Source organism: Pithys albifrons, chromosome 5 (assembly GCF_047495875.1).
Source record: "Pithys albifrons albifrons isolate INPA30051 chromosome 5, PitAlb_v1, whole genome shotgun sequence".
In the NCBI taxonomy this organism is placed as follows: Eukaryota; Metazoa; Chordata; class Aves; order Passeriformes; family Thamnophilidae; genus Pithys; species Pithys albifrons.
This window is the reverse complement of record NC_092462.1, coordinates 36438941-36459086: the sequence shown is the minus strand read 5'-3', so window position 1 is coordinate 36459086 and position 20146 is coordinate 36438941. Positions and strand designations below refer to the sequence as shown.

The 20146-nt window shown below is 37.4% G+C and overlaps 1 protein-coding gene across 2 annotated transcripts in view; it reads left to right on the top strand.

Annotated features, from left to right (window-relative positions):
* Positions 1–20146, top strand: part of SH3RF1 (SH3 domain containing ring finger 1) — an 83970-nt gene that overhangs the window by 54593 nt on the left and 9231 nt on the right. For both annotated transcript variants that reach the window (XM_071556221.1, XM_071556222.1), the window contains exons 5-11: positions 2191–2493; positions 3339–3449; positions 11140–11294; positions 13661–13831; positions 13995–14254; positions 17740–18098; positions 19732–20066. In XM_071556221.1, coding sequence (XP_071412322.1) covers positions 2191–2493; positions 3339–3449; positions 11140–11294; positions 13661–13831; positions 13995–14254; positions 17740–18098; positions 19732–20066 — 1694 coding nt within the window. The remainder of the gene's footprint in view (positions 1–2190; positions 2494–3338; positions 3450–11139; positions 11295–13660; positions 13832–13994; positions 14255–17739; positions 18099–19731; positions 20067–20146) is intronic.

Below are 20146 nucleotides of genomic sequence, written 5' to 3'. Positions count from 1 at the left end.
TAACCCTCCAGTTTTACTAGAGTAAGAACTGATTAATATATCTAAATTACTAGACTTTTTACTGCTAGAATTTCAAAGTACTTGCATTAAAAGCAGGTCAACCAGATTCTTGCGCAGTAAGTTTCCTGGGCTTTGGTGGGAAGGGGAATTGGATTCCAGGCTCCCCCTTACAGCAAAGATTTTGTTGAATGGGGCAAAAAGAAAACAAAACAAACAAAACCAAACAAAAACCCCAAACCAAACCCACAAAACCCAACCCAAAACAAAACAAAAAGTCAAACAAACAAAGCAACAAATCCAAAAAAAACCCAAACCAGTTTTTGTAGAAGTTGTAAAAGATAAAGTAAAGAAGCTTCAGTGAAAATATGACTGTTCAGGAAACCAATTGATGTAGCAAATATGGGCCCAGATGCGTGGGGATTTGTTGCAGGAAGGAATGCTATATGAAAGACCTCATAGCATGACTTGGATGCATTCCCTTGGTGACCTTGAATGTCTGCTGGCCATGTCATTGGAGAATGCATGCAAATTCTGAATTTATCTTCTCAAGGAAGAAGTGAACCGCACTCTGCAAATACTCTGCTGCTATTGCTGCCCTCAGGTTACTTCTAAGAGGCCAGTAATCAGTTCACTTCCATCTTCAGGTTCATGCAGCTGTCCTGTGCTTTCTTCTCCACATGGGAAAGCTCAGTATGCTGCTTATATTTGAGTCGGTCTTAAATCAGTTGATTAAGGACAAGCCTTAGCGTTTCTCTAATAGGTTGCTCACTGTATAGAATGATCGGATTCTATAGACATTGATATCTTCGAGAGGCAAATAAACATAATTAGATGTAACAGATAGTTCAGGCTGCTGTTAGCAAAGAGGCTTTTTGTTTTGCTTTTTATTCCTGGATGATCCCTTAACTTTTTTGATCATGATTAATGATTTGTTATTTGTCTGGTAAAGTTTTGATGGGATACAATACTGCTTTAAAACTCTTCATGAGCATAGTAGGTATCTCAAGACTTGTGGGAAAATGGATAAAATAAATAGAAGAAACAATATGCTGAAAAACAGTAATTCCATGGTGACTAATTTTCATTCTTCCACCCTGATGTTCTTCAGAAAATATTTTTCCCTTCTTCAAAATCAACTATACTTGTCCAAGTAACAGTATTCATATATAGTGGTACATATTCAGAAAACTGGGGCTGGTGTTGCTTCAGCTCATGAATGAGAGCACTGACATTATTATTTTTAATAGCTCTAAAAAGTAGGGAAGATTTTCTGAGAATAAAGGGTATATGAAAAATGTAGGAGGGATTGTTTGTTGGTTCCCCCTCTTCCCCCACCATTACATAGCTTACATTTCATTGTAAGAAGAAAATGTGTGGGATTCCACATTTCTTCACTGGAAAGGAAGGATTTGTTTGAACCTGATGTAGTATTGTAACAAATTAGTAGATAGAAATTCTCATTGTGAACAAAAATTCATTAGCTAAGCTTATAAAAAAGAAAAATCCATTAGAGAGTTCTTAGCCACAGAGATACAGCCTCTGCATTTCGAAAAGGTATTTCCACGAAATTGCTCATATGCATTTCTTTTATCCTAATGCCATCTTATGCCTGTGTTGGTACCAGTTGTGAGGCAGTGCACTGATACAGTTGGCTATTTAGTCTGTCCTACTATGTTCTTAAACCCCTATTTAGGAAGCCTGGATTATTACTGCTGGTAGGGTTAAGGATGCACACAAATACCAAGAGATACTAGGAGGAATACCTTCAAGATCCCACATGCAAAGGTTTGCGCTTATGTTATCCAGTCAAAACAAAAAAAGGTCTAAAATGAAATAAACATTCAGGAATTTTTATAACACAGCTTTTTATGTTATAAGAACCAAAGGAACTGCTATGATTGAGCCTGATTTCTAGATGACACAGGCAGTGGATTTTGCTGAATTAATGTCTGCACTGCAGCATTACGTCCTTTGTTGTTTGAAATTTTACCTCTGATGGGTAGTCCATACCAACCCAAGAATGTGTTGAATTCGTGGTGAATGACTTGTCACTCTGTAATAACCAATTTGTAGAGTAGGACGGTATGTCAAAGTTTTAAAGTTGCGTGGTTTAAATTCTAGTATATTATTAATGAAAGAAAAATAGATTTTTTGTTACATTCAGCTGATGTGTTACTGGTTTTTTTGTAGTTCAACACAGCAGCCAAACAGCTGATAGAATTGGACAAGCCCTCGTGTTCTGCCATTGACTCTGGAGAAGGTACCTCTGGGGCAGCCCACAACAATTCAACCCAAAAGCACACAGATGCTAAGAAAAACACCAAAAAACGACACTCTTTTACCTCCCTCACCATGTCCAACAAGGCTTCACAGTCTTCTCAGAACCGCCACTCAATGGAAATTAGCCCTCCTGTCCTCATCAGCTCCAGCAACCCAACGGCAGCAGCCCGCATAAGTGAGCTGACTGGACTTTCCTGCAGTGCCCCTTCTCAGGTAATTCACGTGAACTCAGCTATAGCCCGAAAGCCTTCTGAGCTTCTCAGTTTCCTTAGTTCGAATTATTGATTATATGCTTGCACTAAACTTACCTTCCAGCAGGGTAGCATTTAAGGAAAATATTTTATAACACTTCTTATATAATGATAGCAAATATTTTTGGTCTTGTTGGCTAGTTTTTTTCACAGCTGTTATTTTCTAAAGTCCCACAAAGATTTTTTGTTAAACTGTGGGAACTAGAAACTGGAGTGATTTGGTTTCTTGATTTTTTTTCTGAACTGAATATAATAATGAATATTAATAAAATGCATGCTAGTAAAAGTAAAATATTCACTTGAAGATTACATGTACTGCACAAATGTGCCATATTAATCTGGTTGTGATAAGTAGAAATATTTATCTGACTTTTATTATTTGTTTAGTAGTTCGCAACAAGTTGGGTGTTTCACATAGTGTTTACACTTTGGGAAAAGAGATGGTAATGGAGCCTAACAAGTATAAGTATTGGTGGTGTTCTACATGAGCTAGTAAATATGCTTTATTTGCACGTCTTTGGTATCTGACAGCTTGTTATGGGGAAAATAGAAAACTGACCTTGGTAAATGTGTGTTTCACGTTACTGGTTCAATATCTCCAGTGATTCAGAAATGTCAGGGTAGGGAAAAGAAAAAGTGATCAATGTGATCCAATACTGTTTGTGTGAGTCTCTAGCAAAAAATGAGTTCCAGTTTAAGATTACAGGTAGTAGAGTGCTGATGATTTTGACCATGAAGCTTACAGCTGTGTCAAAACCAGCTCTTATTAAACTACATAGAACTGACTGCTGGTTTTCTCTTTCACAGGTTCATATTGGTACTACAGGGCTAATCGTGACTCCACCCCCAAGCAGCCCAGTCACAACAGGGCCTTCATTTACCTTCCCGTCAGAAGTTACCTACCAAGCTGCTCTTGGTGTAAGTGCGGCTTAAAAAAACCCAGTCTTCCCATTTTAATTTGTTCTTGTACAGTAATTTATTTCTGAAGTTTTGATACACTGGTTTGAAATGATTTTATGATTATTTTCTGTATGATAGACAATGACATAAATTTAACTATAGCAAAAGCACTATTGATACAATAATGTTTACATCTTGTCATTTCTTCATCTTACCTCTGTAATTTGTCTCTAGGAAATAGAAGAAGCACACTTCTTCCAGAACATTGTTTCTTTTAAGCATGAGTAGAAAAGAGATTATGCTGTGGGGAAAGTTAGGGGAAACAAGCAAGATCTTATAAAAAACATCAGCTTGAGAGCACAGCTGCCATATAATCTATGTTTTACTGAACTCGACATTATCAAGTTTCCCTAAAATAAGTTTCAAAACTCTGCCATCTCCTCATTAGATACGATGATGTGGCAAATGAAGAACACATCTAGCATGTCTAAGTTTAGGTTCTTGGAGGTCAGTAGGAAAGAGTGTTGCAAATGGCCATCTTTTAAAGGAAGAAATACATTGCAATGCTGTTTCCTTTGGACAAATAAAGTGGTGTTGTGTTCAAAGAATTCAGGATTTCTATCCAAAACCAGCTGGAATTCTTTGGTTTCCTATGCTTGTCATAGAGACGCTCTGGAATGCCCTATATCATACTGCACTTCTCAGAGCCTGTTTCCTGCAGTAAAGATTGTGGATATAAGTTTTCAGAGATCTTCAAGGGAATTTAATGAGATGTCATTTTGAACATTGGAGTTCTTGAAATTCATTTCTTGTCCAACAATTGTGCCTTTAACTTTTATGAGGTGGGGCACAGTTGAAAAAGAAGTCTTCACTTAGGTTAAAAACTGAAACAAACAGCCCAAACAAAAAACACCAAGACTTGATCTTTTTTAGGTGTTTAATTATCCTTGCAGTCTTTAAACCAAATAGAACATGATGAATAGCCCTGCTGCTAAATGTGTCTAGTTTTGTCTTCAACTTTTAGCACTTGTATCATTTTACACATTTGTCTGCAAAATTGAAGGCAGAATTGTCTGTCTTCTGATACCAACTTTTTGTGAAGTAAATGGCTAGGTCTGGCTCAGTTGCATTTGAACAGCTTTCTTTGGGACTCTCAAGTTATGTTTTTCAGTCCTTTGAATTATGATACTGTTGTTTTCTGAATTATCTCTAATACTTCCTTCTGGCATGGTATGCACTTGGGTGACACATTCCAGAACTGGGTACAGCACTGCACAGTCTTTTTCAGTGACAAAAATATTGATGGTATGACCCTTTTACCCTGTTAGCCTGATGCTTATATCTTGAGAATTTGTATGCTCATTTGTATTCTTCATTTGGCCTGAGTGTAGCACAAAGCTAAATATCCACCCTGATCCCACAAATTTTTGTCTTCTTTAGTGAGGTAGTGATTGCTTTCATCCAGGTAAATGTATTTCATATTCTTTGTTCCCCAGACAGATGACAATTATACAGACCCTGTGCTTTTGCCCTGCCTTACTGAATAAGGCAGGTTGCACTGTAGCAATGCTTTGCCCTCTTATAGTTGAATTGTTGACTCCTTCAACCTGTGGCTTGTCTGTGTAATCTTACTGTTAAATGTATGCTAACCTGGAAGCAATTAATCTCCTTCTTTTTAGATTCATATTTTAATGTCATGGAGCAGATGAGGTTAGAAAGGCCTTTTGAGGTTGTCCAGTCTAACCCTCCTCCTCAAGCAAGGCCATCTAGAGCCAGTTGCCCAGGACTGTGTCCAAAAAGCTTTTCAGTAGCTCCAAGGATGGAGACTTCACAACCTCTCTGGGCAACCTGTGCCAGTACTCTGTCACCCTCACAGTGAAAAACTGTTTTCTCATACTTGGACTGAGCCTCCTGTGTTTCACTATGCATTTCTGGGCACCACTGAAAAAAGCATAGCTTCATCATCTTTGTTCCTTCCCTTCACTTAATTAAATACATTAATGGGATTCTCCTGAACTTTCTCTAGGTTGGACAGTCCCAGCTTTTGTAACCTTTCTTCATAGGAGAAGTGCTCCAGTCCCTTAATTATCTTAGTGACCCTTCCCTGGACTCTCCAGTATGTGTGTGCCTCTCTTGTTCTGGGGAGCCCAGAACTGGATATTCCACTGCAGGTTTGGCCACATCAGTGCTGAGGAGAGGGGAAGGATCATGTTCAAGTTGGTGTCCACCAGAAAGGACCTGCAGGTCTTTTTTTGCTTTTGTACAGCTAATACTAGAAACAATTAGCTGCTTATGTATTAGTCCATGGAGTCTTTTATACTTCTTTCATACTGTCCTTCAGAAAATACCTATGAGAACTGAGCAAACAAATCGCTTTTGGTATCATTTTTGCTGATAGGCAGAATGCAAGTCCAGCTAGCATATGCTGCAAACATTGAGTAATGGATTTCATTCGATTTGTGGCTGAGATGCTGAAGTTTTGGAGAGGATTGAGCAGGCAGGACTCAATCCATAATTTCAAAAGTTCTGTCAGAAGCTCCTTTTCTTCCACTCAGTAACAAACATTTCTGTTTGTTAATATGAATCAGTAGTTCTTTATTTGATGCCAACATGGAAAAACACTTTATTTTGGTGATGGTGCAAAGTTGTTAAACCACCTCGGGTGCTTTAGTTGCACAAGCTTGTTCAAAGGCGATCTCACCACTGGTACCCACAGGAATTAAATTACAGTGCTAAATGCTGCATGGAATGGAACTCCTGCCATATGATCGTCCTGTTTCTTGGGGTGCTGCTTTGGCTTTGTGATAACCATGTTCCTGCTTATGTTTCCAATTAGGCGTATAATTCCCACTGAGAACCTGAATTATTCTCTGCCAACCTCTTTTGAAGTCAATAACTTTCTGTACATAATGTTCTGTTTCTTCTTGACTTGTTTTCAGCATGACTAAAATGCAAGCTGGCAGCTCAGGCTAGAGTCAGGTCTTTTGCTGTAGATGATATTAGATGATGATGCAGTTTGTAAAGTCACAGACTGTGAGGTATATCTTTTACTTCTGCTTTTCCTCTTGTTTCATAAATTCTTGTTTTCATTTTAGAAATGTGCAAAATGGTTCTGACAGGTCAAGAGAGAAAGTGATACTCTGTTTCTCTAGATGTTTCCCTTGTGGAAATACCCTTCCTGACATTCTGAGCATTTATTTTAAGCTGCAGAACAATTGTGGTTGTATGTTTTAATACATCAGAAGTGGTTGGCTTGAGTCCTTTTGCTCTTGTATTTTTTGGTTTTTTAAGTGTATATTCTGTGTTTCTCTAAGTTTCTCCCTTTAGCTTTTCTCTTAATTTCTGAATACCAAGCAAAAGACAAAGAACTTGGATGGGAACAGGATGAGTTTCTCTTTAGGTTTAAGGTGGTTTCATTGGATGTCCTTCCTGTCAATCGTATCTGTGTTTATAACACTATTGAAAGTAATTGTTTTTTTGAGAGCAAGCTGTTTGTAGTTAATGCTAAGCTCAAAATAAAGGAGAAAGAAGTTTGAGAATGAGCATGATTATCTGTTGGTGAAGAAGAGGAGAATATTTTCTGTTACTGTAATTCTGAACTTCTGCTACATTTATCTGTTCTGAATCTCAAAGCAAGGAAAAGCTAGTGTCTCCTCATCTCCTGTAAGAAGGATAGCTTTCTTTATTGTCAAGAGGAGATATTTTGAGCTGTTTTGTTGTGTAGCAAGTTTCTCTCAACAGTTTGGATTAATTCCTAGCCCAAAGAAGCCTGTGCCTCTTTAATCTGTATATGCATATAGGATTGCTTTTTAGTTTCTTATGTTGTTATGTTGGGAAATGCTATGGTGGTTCAAAAATGCCAATTGTATTAATTTTATTTTGTCCATAATAATGTTTTATAGATGCTCTTTGGTAACCAGCATTGTATGAATTAAATAATTTACAAATTTGCAGGTAAATTGACAAATAATCTTTAAGAATGAGAGTGTCTTTTTCAAGTGACTGCATATGCTCATTGCTGCTTGGGTCACTTACATGGGATTTTAATTTGCATTCAGAAAACCTGTGATATTTATTTTACAGTAGCAATTCTTAAGCCAACAACATTAATTCTTCCTTGTGTTTTGAGATTTGATTCTTTGAAGAAGCTATGAACTGAGACAGACTTCTCACAGCTAGGCTTTTGGCTGTGATATTATCACTTACACTGTTCTTTGGGACTTCAAACCACAGCTTAACCTTTAATGGGGGCATTAATTGGTCTGCTCTTCTTGGCCATGGGTATTTTTGAACCTTCTAGGTGCTTAGTATATTTCAAGTTCTTTGTAAAATATAAATAACAGATGTCAAGTTCAGTAGTCGTTGGATGAAAATATGCACATACAATAATGCAAGGCTTACTTAGTTGGGAGGAAATTCTTGGATTTAATTTATAAGGTAGTTATCTAATGAGGAGATCTAGTTGCCATAGAATTTGCTTAAAAACCAAAATCTTGAAGTATGTGATTTGAACCATGATATGGGAAAAACAGAAACCAAATATACCACAACAAAGTTGGAGTTACATTCAAAAGCAGCAGCAGAAAAACAATGTAGCAACAAGAGATAACTTACCTTCCTTTCATTCTGCCTTGACAATATCTTGAGAAGTGAAAAGTGTGTTGGACTGCAATCAGCCTAGATGTCCATACTGCTACTTCTGCAGATTGGATATGTTGACTTTAAAATAGTGTCTTGGTGTGTTCATTTTTCTGGTCTTGTTCTCTTGTACACACACAAAAAGAAAAGTTGCCCTGCTATGCTGAAGTATATAAAGTAGTCTGAATTATTATTAATGAGGCATAAGCTGTGAGGGTTATGTAGTGTACTAATGACATTTAAATCTCTTTTGTGTGCTCACAGATGATTCAATAGTGCAAGTCAGGAGGAGATTTAAATAACTCTTCTAGTTTTAATCAACAAAAATTCAAATCAACTTTTGTTAGGAAGAGGAAACAGCTGAAAGAAACTGAGGTTTTGTATGAGAAACCTGTTCCTGATAACACTTAGTTTACGAATTTTGTGAAACATAAGCCCTAATTTGTTAGCCCTCAGGGAATTTTGCAAGCCATATATTTTTCCTAGGTCTTGTGGGAGCGAAGACAGTTAATGAATGTTCTTTTCTACTACTCTGCTTTTATGGTTCTTTAGGTGAGCTGATTATTGATCTTCAATTAACTGATATGGGAAGGCAGCCTGATTAAATTTAGTACTATGTATATGTATAGTATAGGTACTATTTGAAGTTTTAACAGAAATTAAGTATCAAATTGTGTCATTTTTCATCATCCAGTTGGAAAATAAAATTTATCACTTATTTGCTGTTTTACGTGCTTGAAACTACACTTGATGACTGAAAAGTAGTTGCAGAAACTTTCAATTTTCTTCCCTCAACTGCCTAAGATACTCTTAACTATTGTTAAACATATTTTTTGAATCATGTGCAGTTTGCATATATTCTTTCATGGATTGCTGACTATGGGAACCATCAAAACCAGCATGTGCTCTGGTAGGTGTGTTTCTCAATAGCCAGAAAAATGGTTACATGCCGGAAAACTTCTTGGAAACATGGCTGAATCTTTTGGATCTATGTATCGAGTTGTAGCAGTGCAAACAGGAATGTCAGTCCTCTCAAGCCTAGCAGTTTATTTAGATTTCTCAGTGCTTGCCAAGTCTTTAGGAGTTTAATTGGGCTGTGGCTCACTGCAGGTCTCATTGCCATGCTGATAGACACAGGGTGGAGAGCACAACCTGAATGTAGCAGAATAAATAGAGCTGTGAAGGTGCCTTTATTGCAGCTAAAACTTCAGTGTATATTATGTGTTCAAATGAATAAAAAACAATGCTCAGCATTTATATCTTTAGACATGCAGGAAGTGTGGATTCATGACAACCTTGATATTGTGCATGAGTAGCTTTAATTTTAAAGAATTCTAGCTAATGATCTCTTAATGTGTATTTACAAGTTTTATCATGTATGAAGAAATCTAAATGCCTAAAAAAAATTAAATTTACATTTTATTGACAAGTTGCATGAAAGTTAGATGCTCACATTCAGCTTGAATTCAGCCAAGACTTTAGTTGCAACTGACTGGGAGGGGGAAATAACTTTGGCTGTAATACAGCTGAAAGAGAAATGTTTCAGTATGAATTATCTAAAGACTTTCAAGATTGTTGTATGGATAAGGATCTAGAATGTCAAGCAAATGCAATTGCTGTTCCTGTAAACAACTACTAGTATTAAAGCTCACAATGATGTTTTTCCGGCAGGTCATGTCTGTTCTGCGTTGGCTACAGAAGGCCTATTTGGTCTTAAGAACTTAACATACAATCAGAAAAAAAAAACAGCTTTAAATAAAATAGGAATATTTCACAGTGTAGCATTCAATTTATACCATAGCTAAGCATAAGAATTTTGACTGAAAAACTAAGAGTTGATCAGGCTTCTCTAGATTTGAAAGCTTTTAATTATGCCATTCTTTACTGTGTCTGGACAGCATAAACCTGGTTGATAGAGCTGTCTCTTTATTAACACTTCCACCAAATGCAGCGAGGTAATAATCACACAGTGTAGGACTAAAACTTAGTTTAGAAAAACTTTAGAAGTGGACTGTTTGAGAGGAATTAAAATTACATATTTTCCAAACTGATAGTGTAAAGCTGTGTATTTATATGCCAATGTATTGGAAGGGCCAGGCACTACTTCAGGATGTTTTGTTAAATATTGTTCTAGTTCTGTGGTTTTTAAACCAGAAGTATCATGGGTTTGAGCTTTGTTTCAATACTAAAGGATTGCATTAAATTGAAGATTATGTTTGAAATTAATTCAGTTTTAAATTTTCAAATGTTGGAGTTTTTTTATTACTCTTTTTGTGTGTTGTAACACAAATAGTTATTTTTGGAAGGGGGTGTGTGGAAAAGCTCTCATTTTGTGAGCGCCTTTTCCCAGGAGTGTCAGTACACAAGGTCCTAAAGAATTGTCTGAAGCTTTACAGAGCAGAAGGTAACAATTGCTCCATTGATTCTCAAAAGGCACAGAAGTCTGTAGGCAGGACTGCCATTATGATCTGCGGTGCCTTTTTACTGGGGTATTTGTTAAAGATTACCAATCTTGATAATACTGAATTTCAAAAGCTAACTCTTTAAATAAGAAGAAAGGAGAAAGTGGTAACAATAGCTCAGTGACTATAGTCTCATATTGTGCTCGCTTTTGTAACCCATACATCAAAAGAAAATTTCCCCCAGAAGGGGTGCTTTTGGGTGCACTGCAGCTGAATTGTATATTATGTTACAGCTTTAGGTTACAAAAACAATCATGTTATGAAGTACAGTCATCAGTAGGATGCAAAATCTACCTCCTGGAAGGCTTCTGAATTTTTGTCAAGCCTTATCCTAAAGATGTTATAATTATAAACAATGCTTTCCATTTTTCCAGTGCTGAGAAATTGCTTGTCATTTGCTTAATTAGCTGCCAAAACTTCAAGATTTTAAGCTGGAAAAAGAGAAATACAGGCAAACCTAACATTTCAGTTATATCAGTAGGTAAAGGAATACTGGACTCAGATGGGTTTTTCCCATTTCCATGCTTTTGGGTTTTTTTTGCTGCTGATTCAGCTCATCAAACAATGTTGAACATCTGTTGCTATTTCTTCTTTTCTTTTAAAATCAGAATATGAATCCCCCACTTCCGCCACCACCTCTCTTGTCTGCTGCAATCATTGCATCAGCCACTTCTGGACCTCAGTCTGCAGGTGTAATACAAAGGTCTACATCAGGATCAACTGACCAAGTGGCACATCTACGACCACAAACTCGTCCAAGTGTGTAAGTAAAACTGAAACTTTTTGCCAGTCAGAAAATGGAACGAGATCGATAACTTCACCTGTGTGTGTATCATGGCAGCTGGCTGTGTTCTGCTAGAACTGCCAGAGAGCCAAGCATACAACTCAGAATGAAAGCATGTATAAAGGTGATATCCCCAAAAAGCCTTCAATACTGAGTGTTGTTTATGTCTTAGATAAATATCGTCAGCTGTTGGTGTGCATTGAAAGGGCTCACTTCAAAAATATTGTTTGTCATGCAGAAGATGAATGAATCCTTGTGATAGCACTGAATACTGTATAACTCCCAAGTGTCAAATACTGGAGTGAATTTATTCAATGTTTTCCATTATGTCTGGTATGAAAAGGCTATTCTCATATGGAATAACTTATGCCAAAACACAGAAAGTGATGTATTTCATTTGGACTCTTATATTAACATGTTACTGTCAGACTACTTGTGTCAGTGGCAATTGAAATTTGACCGAAGATTCTACAGTGCCCTTAATTGGTGGGTGGCAATTTGGACTGAAGGCAGAAACCTGCTAGTTAGCATTCTGTATTCTCACTTGTAATACAAGCAAATGTGCATCATCCTTCTGGGTGAAAATATTTTGTATATTAACATGTGCTGCTGACAACGTCTTTCTTCTTGAAAACTTCTTTGTGTACAGCTTGAGGAATGGGAAGTAGAAAAGAAAATATAAAATTCAGGAGATGCTGAACCATCTATTAGGACATGTCTGAATATTGCAAGGACCACTTTTGTTCTGTCTGTCTTTTTATCTTCCCACCAGGTTTCCTTCTGCTCCAAAAGAGGGCACTTGTATAGCAGGTGCATCTGTATTTGGGCTGTTTCTTTTTTTGTCATGCATTTTAACACTGATTCTTACGGATTACTGTGCCTAGTGCAGTTAATCAGGTCCCCATCTCATTTACTTCCATCCTCCATCTTTAAAGGGTTACTCTTTATGAGGATACTAATGCAATTTGGAATGATTTAACTAAATGGGAAGTTAATGGACATCAATTAAAGCAAATAAGTTGCTTTTCCATAGAGCTTTAGTGTGTGGCTTTGTACATCACCCGTAAATCATGTACCAGTGAAGCCTTCTGCTACCAGTGTACTGTGTGTTACCTTTAAAGCATATTTCTGACTTGCTCTATCATGTATACCTGTACTGCCTTTAAAGGATTCTTGCAGATGCTGTGAAGTTTCTTTTGTGAACAGCAAAGAGCAAACACATAATGCAAAAAGGTGAAGCATGAAAGTAATGCCATTGTTACTGGGCACAAGAGACAATTTTGATGAAAGAATGTTTTGTAAAGCCATGTTTTTGCCCTTGGGGTTACAAGGGGAGTGGAAAAGACTAGCATTGCAAGTAACTATGGATCCTGTTTTGAAAACGGAGATAGTTCATCCATCTGCCTAACTGGCTGCCTCTTGTGAAAAGTATATTATTTTTGAAAAATGGGATTTATTAGAATGCTATTTTCCATTGGTTTGGGTCAATAAATATGTAAACAACATTCAAACATTTTTCTTATGTTCAAACTGTGGCAGAAAACAGAACACTGTAGTGGTTATAACAGTATTGCTTTCTAATGTGATAACATGGAATTGTGCCATCTTATTCAAAGATGACTTTAGGAACATTCCAAGATGCAACTGCAGGAGTTTCAGCATTTTTTAAACTTTTTTCCCTAAGAATGTTTTTTGTAAAAAGAAAAAAATGTAAATTGCTTCTGAACTCTCACTATGATTTCAAATGCACTGTATTATGCATTAGTGTTGCCTAGAAAATAAAAAAGGTAATAAACTTTATAAGTGAGTAACTGCTAACTACCTTACCCATAGTCTTCAATTTTAAGTAACATATTTTTTTCTTTTGCACTGCAGTTTGAACAGGGAAACTTCAATGGAAAGTAGTTCTGATAATAAGCCTTTCATTCCCAATCAACAAAACTTCTACATTCTCCCCAACACTCCCAATAAGAAAGAAATTGTTGTGTCACAAAATGTAAGAAGTATTAGAGGCATGTGTAGGGAGAGAGAAGTGGGACATGGTGGGATGTGTAGTTGATGAACACCTACTTAATTAAGATCACTAATTTAGAAGATGGACAGTCCTACTACAAGTATTTTGCATTTTATTAAAGTGCAGTTAAGAGGATATTCTTAATTGTCATTGTTTCCCGTAATATTACCAAAACTTGTTTTAATATTGTAATAGTATGATGGATCAACTAACCCATAACCCTTTCTCCAATGCCTTCTCATCTCTGACTGAACTCTCTGCTCCAGGAAATACAAGTGATGTTTTCAATTGTTTTGGCTTTATTGATTGCATGTCTTTTCCTGTCCCTTAGGTACATTGCTATCTACCCTTACACTCCTCGAAAAGAAGATGAACTGGAACTGCGGAAGGGGGAAATGTTCCTGGTGTTTGAACGCTGCCAAGATGGCTGGTTCAAGGGAACTTCCATGCATACAAGCAAGATCGGTGTTTTTCCTGGAAATTATGTGGCTCCAGTTACAAGGTATAGTATTATGCAAGTGGATAAATAGTTTATCTAGTTTCAAGTCCAGAATTATTCTATTCTTGTATTTAATGCTGAAATTGGATAATAGAAGACCTGGGTGGTTTAGTAACTAGCTAATTTTTTCAATTGTGTTTTAGTGTTTTGCTTTTAATTTTGGCAGGACGGTGACAAGTGCATCACAAACAAAAGTTCCCTTGTCTACTGCTGGCCAAACAGGACGAGTGGTAACTATGGTCAGCCCTTCCACTGCTAGTGGAACATCCCAGAAGCTCCAGGGGAATGGTGTGGCAGTGAACTCCAGCACAGTACCTACAGCTGTGGTTTCTGCGGCACATATCCAAACTAGTCCACAAACCAAGGTCCTTATGCACGTGACAGGACAAATGACAGTCAACCAGGCTCGCAATGCAGTTAGAACAGGTAAAGAAAAAAAACCAACAAAAAACCCCAAACTTCTTATGTGTGGTAGACAAACTGTAGGGTCTGTCTGGGCACATGGCTGGAGTGAGGATATATGTAAATATTTGTTGAGGTTTTTTTACTGTCATTGTTTAGATGTGAAATGACAATATATCCCTCTGAGGTGTTGAATCTTTAATTATTCTCCTCTGAGCAGCTATATGTACATATATATTGCCACTGTTGGGAATTTATATGCAAGTACTTCATGTGACTTTTTTTTGTTCCAGCAGTATCTGGGATGGGGACATTCTTTGAGCTTCCCCACTCATGCAATTTATATAGTAGTAAAAGTGTTAAGAACATCTGAGTCATAGCTTATTTTTCTGTGTGTTAACTGCGTAACAGCTACAGATTGCTCTAAGTTCCCATTCACTTTTAAATTATTTTTTAACATCTTGAATACCTTTAGTGTTCTTTCCTTCTTTTTCAGGTCTCTGGCTTAGGATTGGTCCTTAGACATTCCAGTTTGTTCTCTAACCTTGACTGCAACTTCTTTCAGCTTTGACTCTGAAACACTAAGGCTGTACTGGTTTCAAGATCCATATGATCTATGTAGTAAAATTCTGTATTTCTGAAAGGTATAAATCTGTATTTACTGTCTGGGACAGGCCAGATCACAGTGAAACATGCCTTCTTGTTATTTAAATGCAAATTCAAAAAGATTGAAAGTGGTGTTTTCAAGAGGTTTTGTTTACCAAATCAGTGCACTCCTCTGTGGATTTGCCAGACTAAGAAAATACCTCACAACTGCAGCCTAATCTGTTTGAGTTGTTCCAAGAGCCTTAAAAGAAAAGGAAAAAACAAAAACTCTATGTCAGACTATCCCAGTGTTCCCTCTTTCAGTCTTGAATTTAGGGACTGAGATGTCTTGGCTGAGAGTCATGGCAAAAAGTTTTTTAAATCACAAGATTCTTATTGGCAGAGCAGAAGAGAAAGCAAAAGATGCTAATGGTATGATCTGTTATCCCCTTAAGAATGATTATTACTTATGGTCTCAAGTTCCATGAATTAGCCTCTTCTGACTCATGCATCTCCTAAAACACCCTGTGTGCTTTCAGATGTCAGCACCAGGTTTGCTTTTGAAGGTAGGATGTGTATATATGTCTTTAGGTATTTTATTTCCTTAATTGGTCCCATCTTCCTCCAATCTGATCCTGGCCTGAAACAGATATGTTAGTCCTCTGTAACAACTTAATTCTTTACCTTTATATAACAATAACCAGATGCTGTTGGCAGCTAGTAAGAGAAACTAAGTAAAGCATCTGTATTTTCTTGCCTCTCGGGCACAGGTGATTTCTTTTGAGCTGCCTAGAAGCTTGCAAATGACAGCACCAAGGAGAAAGCTCCTATGGACTCCAGAGGCCTTTCTGTCCCTGCATCTCTGCACTGCTGTCAAGATGAATAAGCTTTTACCCTTCCTCAGCTGACAAACGTGACAAGATACTTCCCACCAACTTTTCAAGTCCAAAGTGTAAAATTCAAAGGGGCTGCACTTTCTATGCAGAGAACTTAACAGTAGATTGTGTAAAGGTGTGCTGTTCAGTCACAAATACAGATCTGCCCTTACAAGGATCTGAGAACTGAAGTAATAATGGCTGCTCTGTGTTCAAATGCTACAGAGAACTTAGCAGTCAGCATCTGAAACATCATCATAGTGAGCTTTCTCTAGCACGTTTTGCTGAGTATTACTCTCTTAGTGAGGCCTCACAGATCAATGCTGCATTTTGTGGGTCTGTTCTCCAGTTTCAGTTTAGCTCAGGGCTTTGAGGACCCTTCTTCAAATGATCTTAGTGAGACATTGCTTGACATCACCTTTGTCAAGAGGGTATGTATCCTTTGATTAAAAGGAACTATGAAGAAAACATATATTCTACCTACTTCATTAAAGGATAAATTGTATGAAAATATGGTGATGAAGCACTTTTCCTATGAATTTTGTCAGGTGTAAGAAAACAAAACCAGAAAGCTGTTCCTTGCTTGTAGTACATAAATTGCATGTGAGTGTAGACATATTTGAAGAATAGCAGTTACTGGTAAGAAAACTGGCATCTCATAAACAAAAGGCAACATTAGTAATGATTTTTTACAAAAAATCCTGCTGCACTCTCCTTATCTTTTTTTCAATTTTTTTGTGCTACTCAGGGTTAGCAGGGGTCTGCTACAGGGGAAGAGGTTATCTGTCAAAAAATTAGACATTTCAATTTAATGATGCACCTTTTGTTTGGTTGCTTTGGGTTTTTTTTTTAAAGAAAGAACTTGTGTTTTTTAGTGTAGAGATTGTAATAGGGTATAATACTGTAGAATTGTTATATCAAATTTGGGAACTTTGTCAATCTTCTCTAATACACTGTTGCTGCAATCTAATCAGTTTACCAAGGGAATTTGTAGAAAGCAGAATAAAGAAAGCAAGTTCTATCGGCTTGATTCTGGGATATCACTGATAACAAGTCTGAAACTCTAATCAGTATCTAAAAATCAAAATGAATGGATAAATTTGAGATGTGCATGTACCAACCTAGAGGGATGACCCCTCCTTAGATAGAAAGTTTCCAAGTATTTGAAGGAGAGAGACTGTGCAGCACTGGTGCATTTTGCATCATATTGTTCAGCTGAAATGTCTGCACTTCGTACCACACAATGGTGCAGAGATGCCCAAGATGTGGAAATGATCCAGGAGCATGTATGATTGACCATATGACTATAATAGCAATGTTATTTCTTGGAAAGGATTAATTAGTTCATGCAGAGCTCTGTTCTTTGCAGCTCAGCTGCAACCAAGGTTAGTATTGTGAGCCCTGTGCTATGCTCCATCTTCCAGTGTAGATATTCCTTTTATTTCACAGGGTTATGAGTAAATCCACTGCTATATTTAAACATCCCAGGAGACAATAGCTTATGTTTTCAGAGAAACCACTCCTAGCAGTAGTTGCCACTGTTCTTTACTGTTTGAAAGATGCACTAAATCTATTGTGGATTTTGTGAATAGTTTAGGGAAACAATCCAATTATATTTTTAGCAGCTTCTGTAAGGAGTGTGTCTCCCTACTTTAATTATGTGCCCTGACAACTACACATCATATTAAAAGGAGCAAACAAGTTCCAGGCAGTAGGTACTAGCTCTTAGGTACTAAAATGTAATCTTCACTTTTCATCTTTGTCTGCATGTGAAGCATTTCAATTAGCAGCTTGGATTTCTCCAACAACAGTTGCAGTGCTGTTATTCTTCTGTTGCATAGTGGTGCATGGAGGGTAGCATATGCTGCTACTTTATTCAGGTAAGAGAAATTTGATGCTATGTATCATGTCATTTTATAACATGAATGGAAGTTAAGAAGGTAGGAAGAAAACTTCTTGTGACTGATCATCTATAACAAAGTGACTGTACCTCACTTTGTATGTCTTGTGAAAAGACGAACCATCTCATATTTAATTCTTTTCTTCCAGTTGCCTCACATAGTCAAGAAAGACCTACAGCAGCAGTCACACCCATACAAGCACAAAGTCCAACATGCCTTATTCCTGCAGCTGTGATCATTCCACACCACTCTGCTGCCTCCCAGCAGCTCCAGCCCCAGCTTCCAAATAGTGCTGCTTACGTCACAGCTGTGAATGTGAACCGCTCAACCATCCCACTGGCATGTGCAGCAGCTTCTTTGAATTCTCCTAACATTGCTGCTTCATCCTTGGAGGGAGATATTAGTGGGAAAACTGTAAATACTCACCCTGGAGCTCCTGCATCTCCAGAGAGTGCTTTAGCAGCTGGTGGAAATGCTGCTGTCAGTAAAGCAGACAAGGATGGCAAGGTGGGTGGTGAATAAAGTAATTCCCTTGAATTCTCCTGTTTTCATCATACAATCTTTTAAGAGATTAAACAACACAACAAACCCCCCTCCATGAACCTGCGGGACATAAAAATTTCAGTCTATTAAAATAAAATGAAAATCAGTATTCTTTTAGGTTGCTTTCCTTATTAAGCAGGCACACAGAGAGATTATGAAAAACATTTTACCAACAGTGTTTGTTGGACAAAGAAAGAATGCACATAATTGTCTTCATAAATATACATCACTACAGTTTCTAGTGATTCTGCTTTCCTTTCTTCTATTTAAAGTATTTTCCTCTGTGTCTAAACTCATTCTCACTGTTCAACAAGCCATGTGATTGTATGATGTTGTAGTCCAAAAAATGCCTCCAACTTCCTTACTGATTTTGTTTTACAGTTGTGGTGTAGTTAGAATTTTTTTTCCTTGGGACAACTGTCTTTGCATCTCAGATGTTTTAGACTTTACCTTGCTACTCTTCAGCCACATGCTGTTGTGGCTGCTTAATGAAGTTTATGAAGATTTTAATCTTAGGCTGTACACTAATGTTAGCCACTTTTTAGGGGTTTTTGTTGATTATTGTCAAATGGATGTACCTAAAACTTTGTTTTAAAATTACTTTAACCATAGACATTGAAATCAGACTGAGATGCCCTTAAGCAGGGCTTCTAGAAAACTTACCTATAGTTTAAGGTGAACAATACTAATATATTTGGAGTGTTGAAATTTCTTTTTCCTTCCCATGGGCTACACAGCAGATCTTTGCTGAAACGGCTTTAACTTATTGGAGACTTGGAAAAAGGACTGAGGATTTTTTAATTCACCAATTCCACTACATCTCAGGCTATAAAAAAGCCCTCACATTGCTCATGCTTTTCTCCATCTGTGGTTAAATAGCGTATTTTTGTCTCCAGGGCTTACAATCTGGCACCTCTCATAAGCACTAAATTCACTCAGAGGGTTGGTAAGGAGATCACTGCCACACCCCTTAAAAACAAAAAAAGACAAACACTAAAGCTACTTAAATAATTCTCTTCAGGGTAGGTAATAGTCTTCAAGGATTCTTGTCTGGACAAGCAGAAAGAATGTTTACAATCCTCCCCTCTAGCAGAGCAGCAAAACACAATACATTCTACTTGGGGCAAATTTTTGTTAAGTCCTGAAGGTCTTCCCTTACTGAGGGGGGATAAATGAAAGAAACTTATCTGAACAGCAGCTACCACAACAGACTTTTCTCTCTGCTTGGTTTGAAATAAATCTTTATATCTTCCTAGAAATGTTGATGTTAATGAAATGTTTTACTTCTTAAATTCCCGTTGTGGGAATCTAACTCCTCACACCTTTTTCTAGATAACCTTTTGGGGTGGTTTTAACCTAACTAAGCAAAAGGACTTAGCTAGTTTATGGTCTAAATTACTTACTGTTTTCTCTATAAAATGTTAATAATTTTCTTTATTTTTTGTAATTTTCATCATTATCTTTCTAATTTTCACAATTTCTAGTATCTCACTATTTACTGAGTTCTCTTGAGCATGATGTCATCTATCAGAAGGAAGTGTTCAACTCTTTACAGTAGACTTTTATTCTAAAACAAGGCACTGCTTTTGGTTTACAGAAAGAAAAAAAAGGTTTGTTGAAACTACTTTCTGGAGCATCCACTAAACGCAAGCCTCGATTGTCACCTCCAGCATCACCAACACTGGAGGCTGAGCAAGCAGCTGCAGAGTTAGCCCTGCAAGGTGCAGTGGGGCCAGACCTTCCATCAGCAGGCACTCACAGCAAAGCTGGATCGTGTCCCACTGACAGCGAAGCCTCTGGGCTGGCACAGGAGACATTGCATTGGAAAACAAGTTCCCTGGATTCCTCTATTCCAATAGCACCACCACCTCGGCAGCCTTGCTCATCGCTGGGTCCAGCTCTGAATGAATCCAGGCCTCTTGTCTGTGAAAGGTAAATTATCCTACACAGCTAGACTTGGGGAAACCAAGAAAAAATCCATTCTCTGACACTTGTGGTGTATATTAGGACTG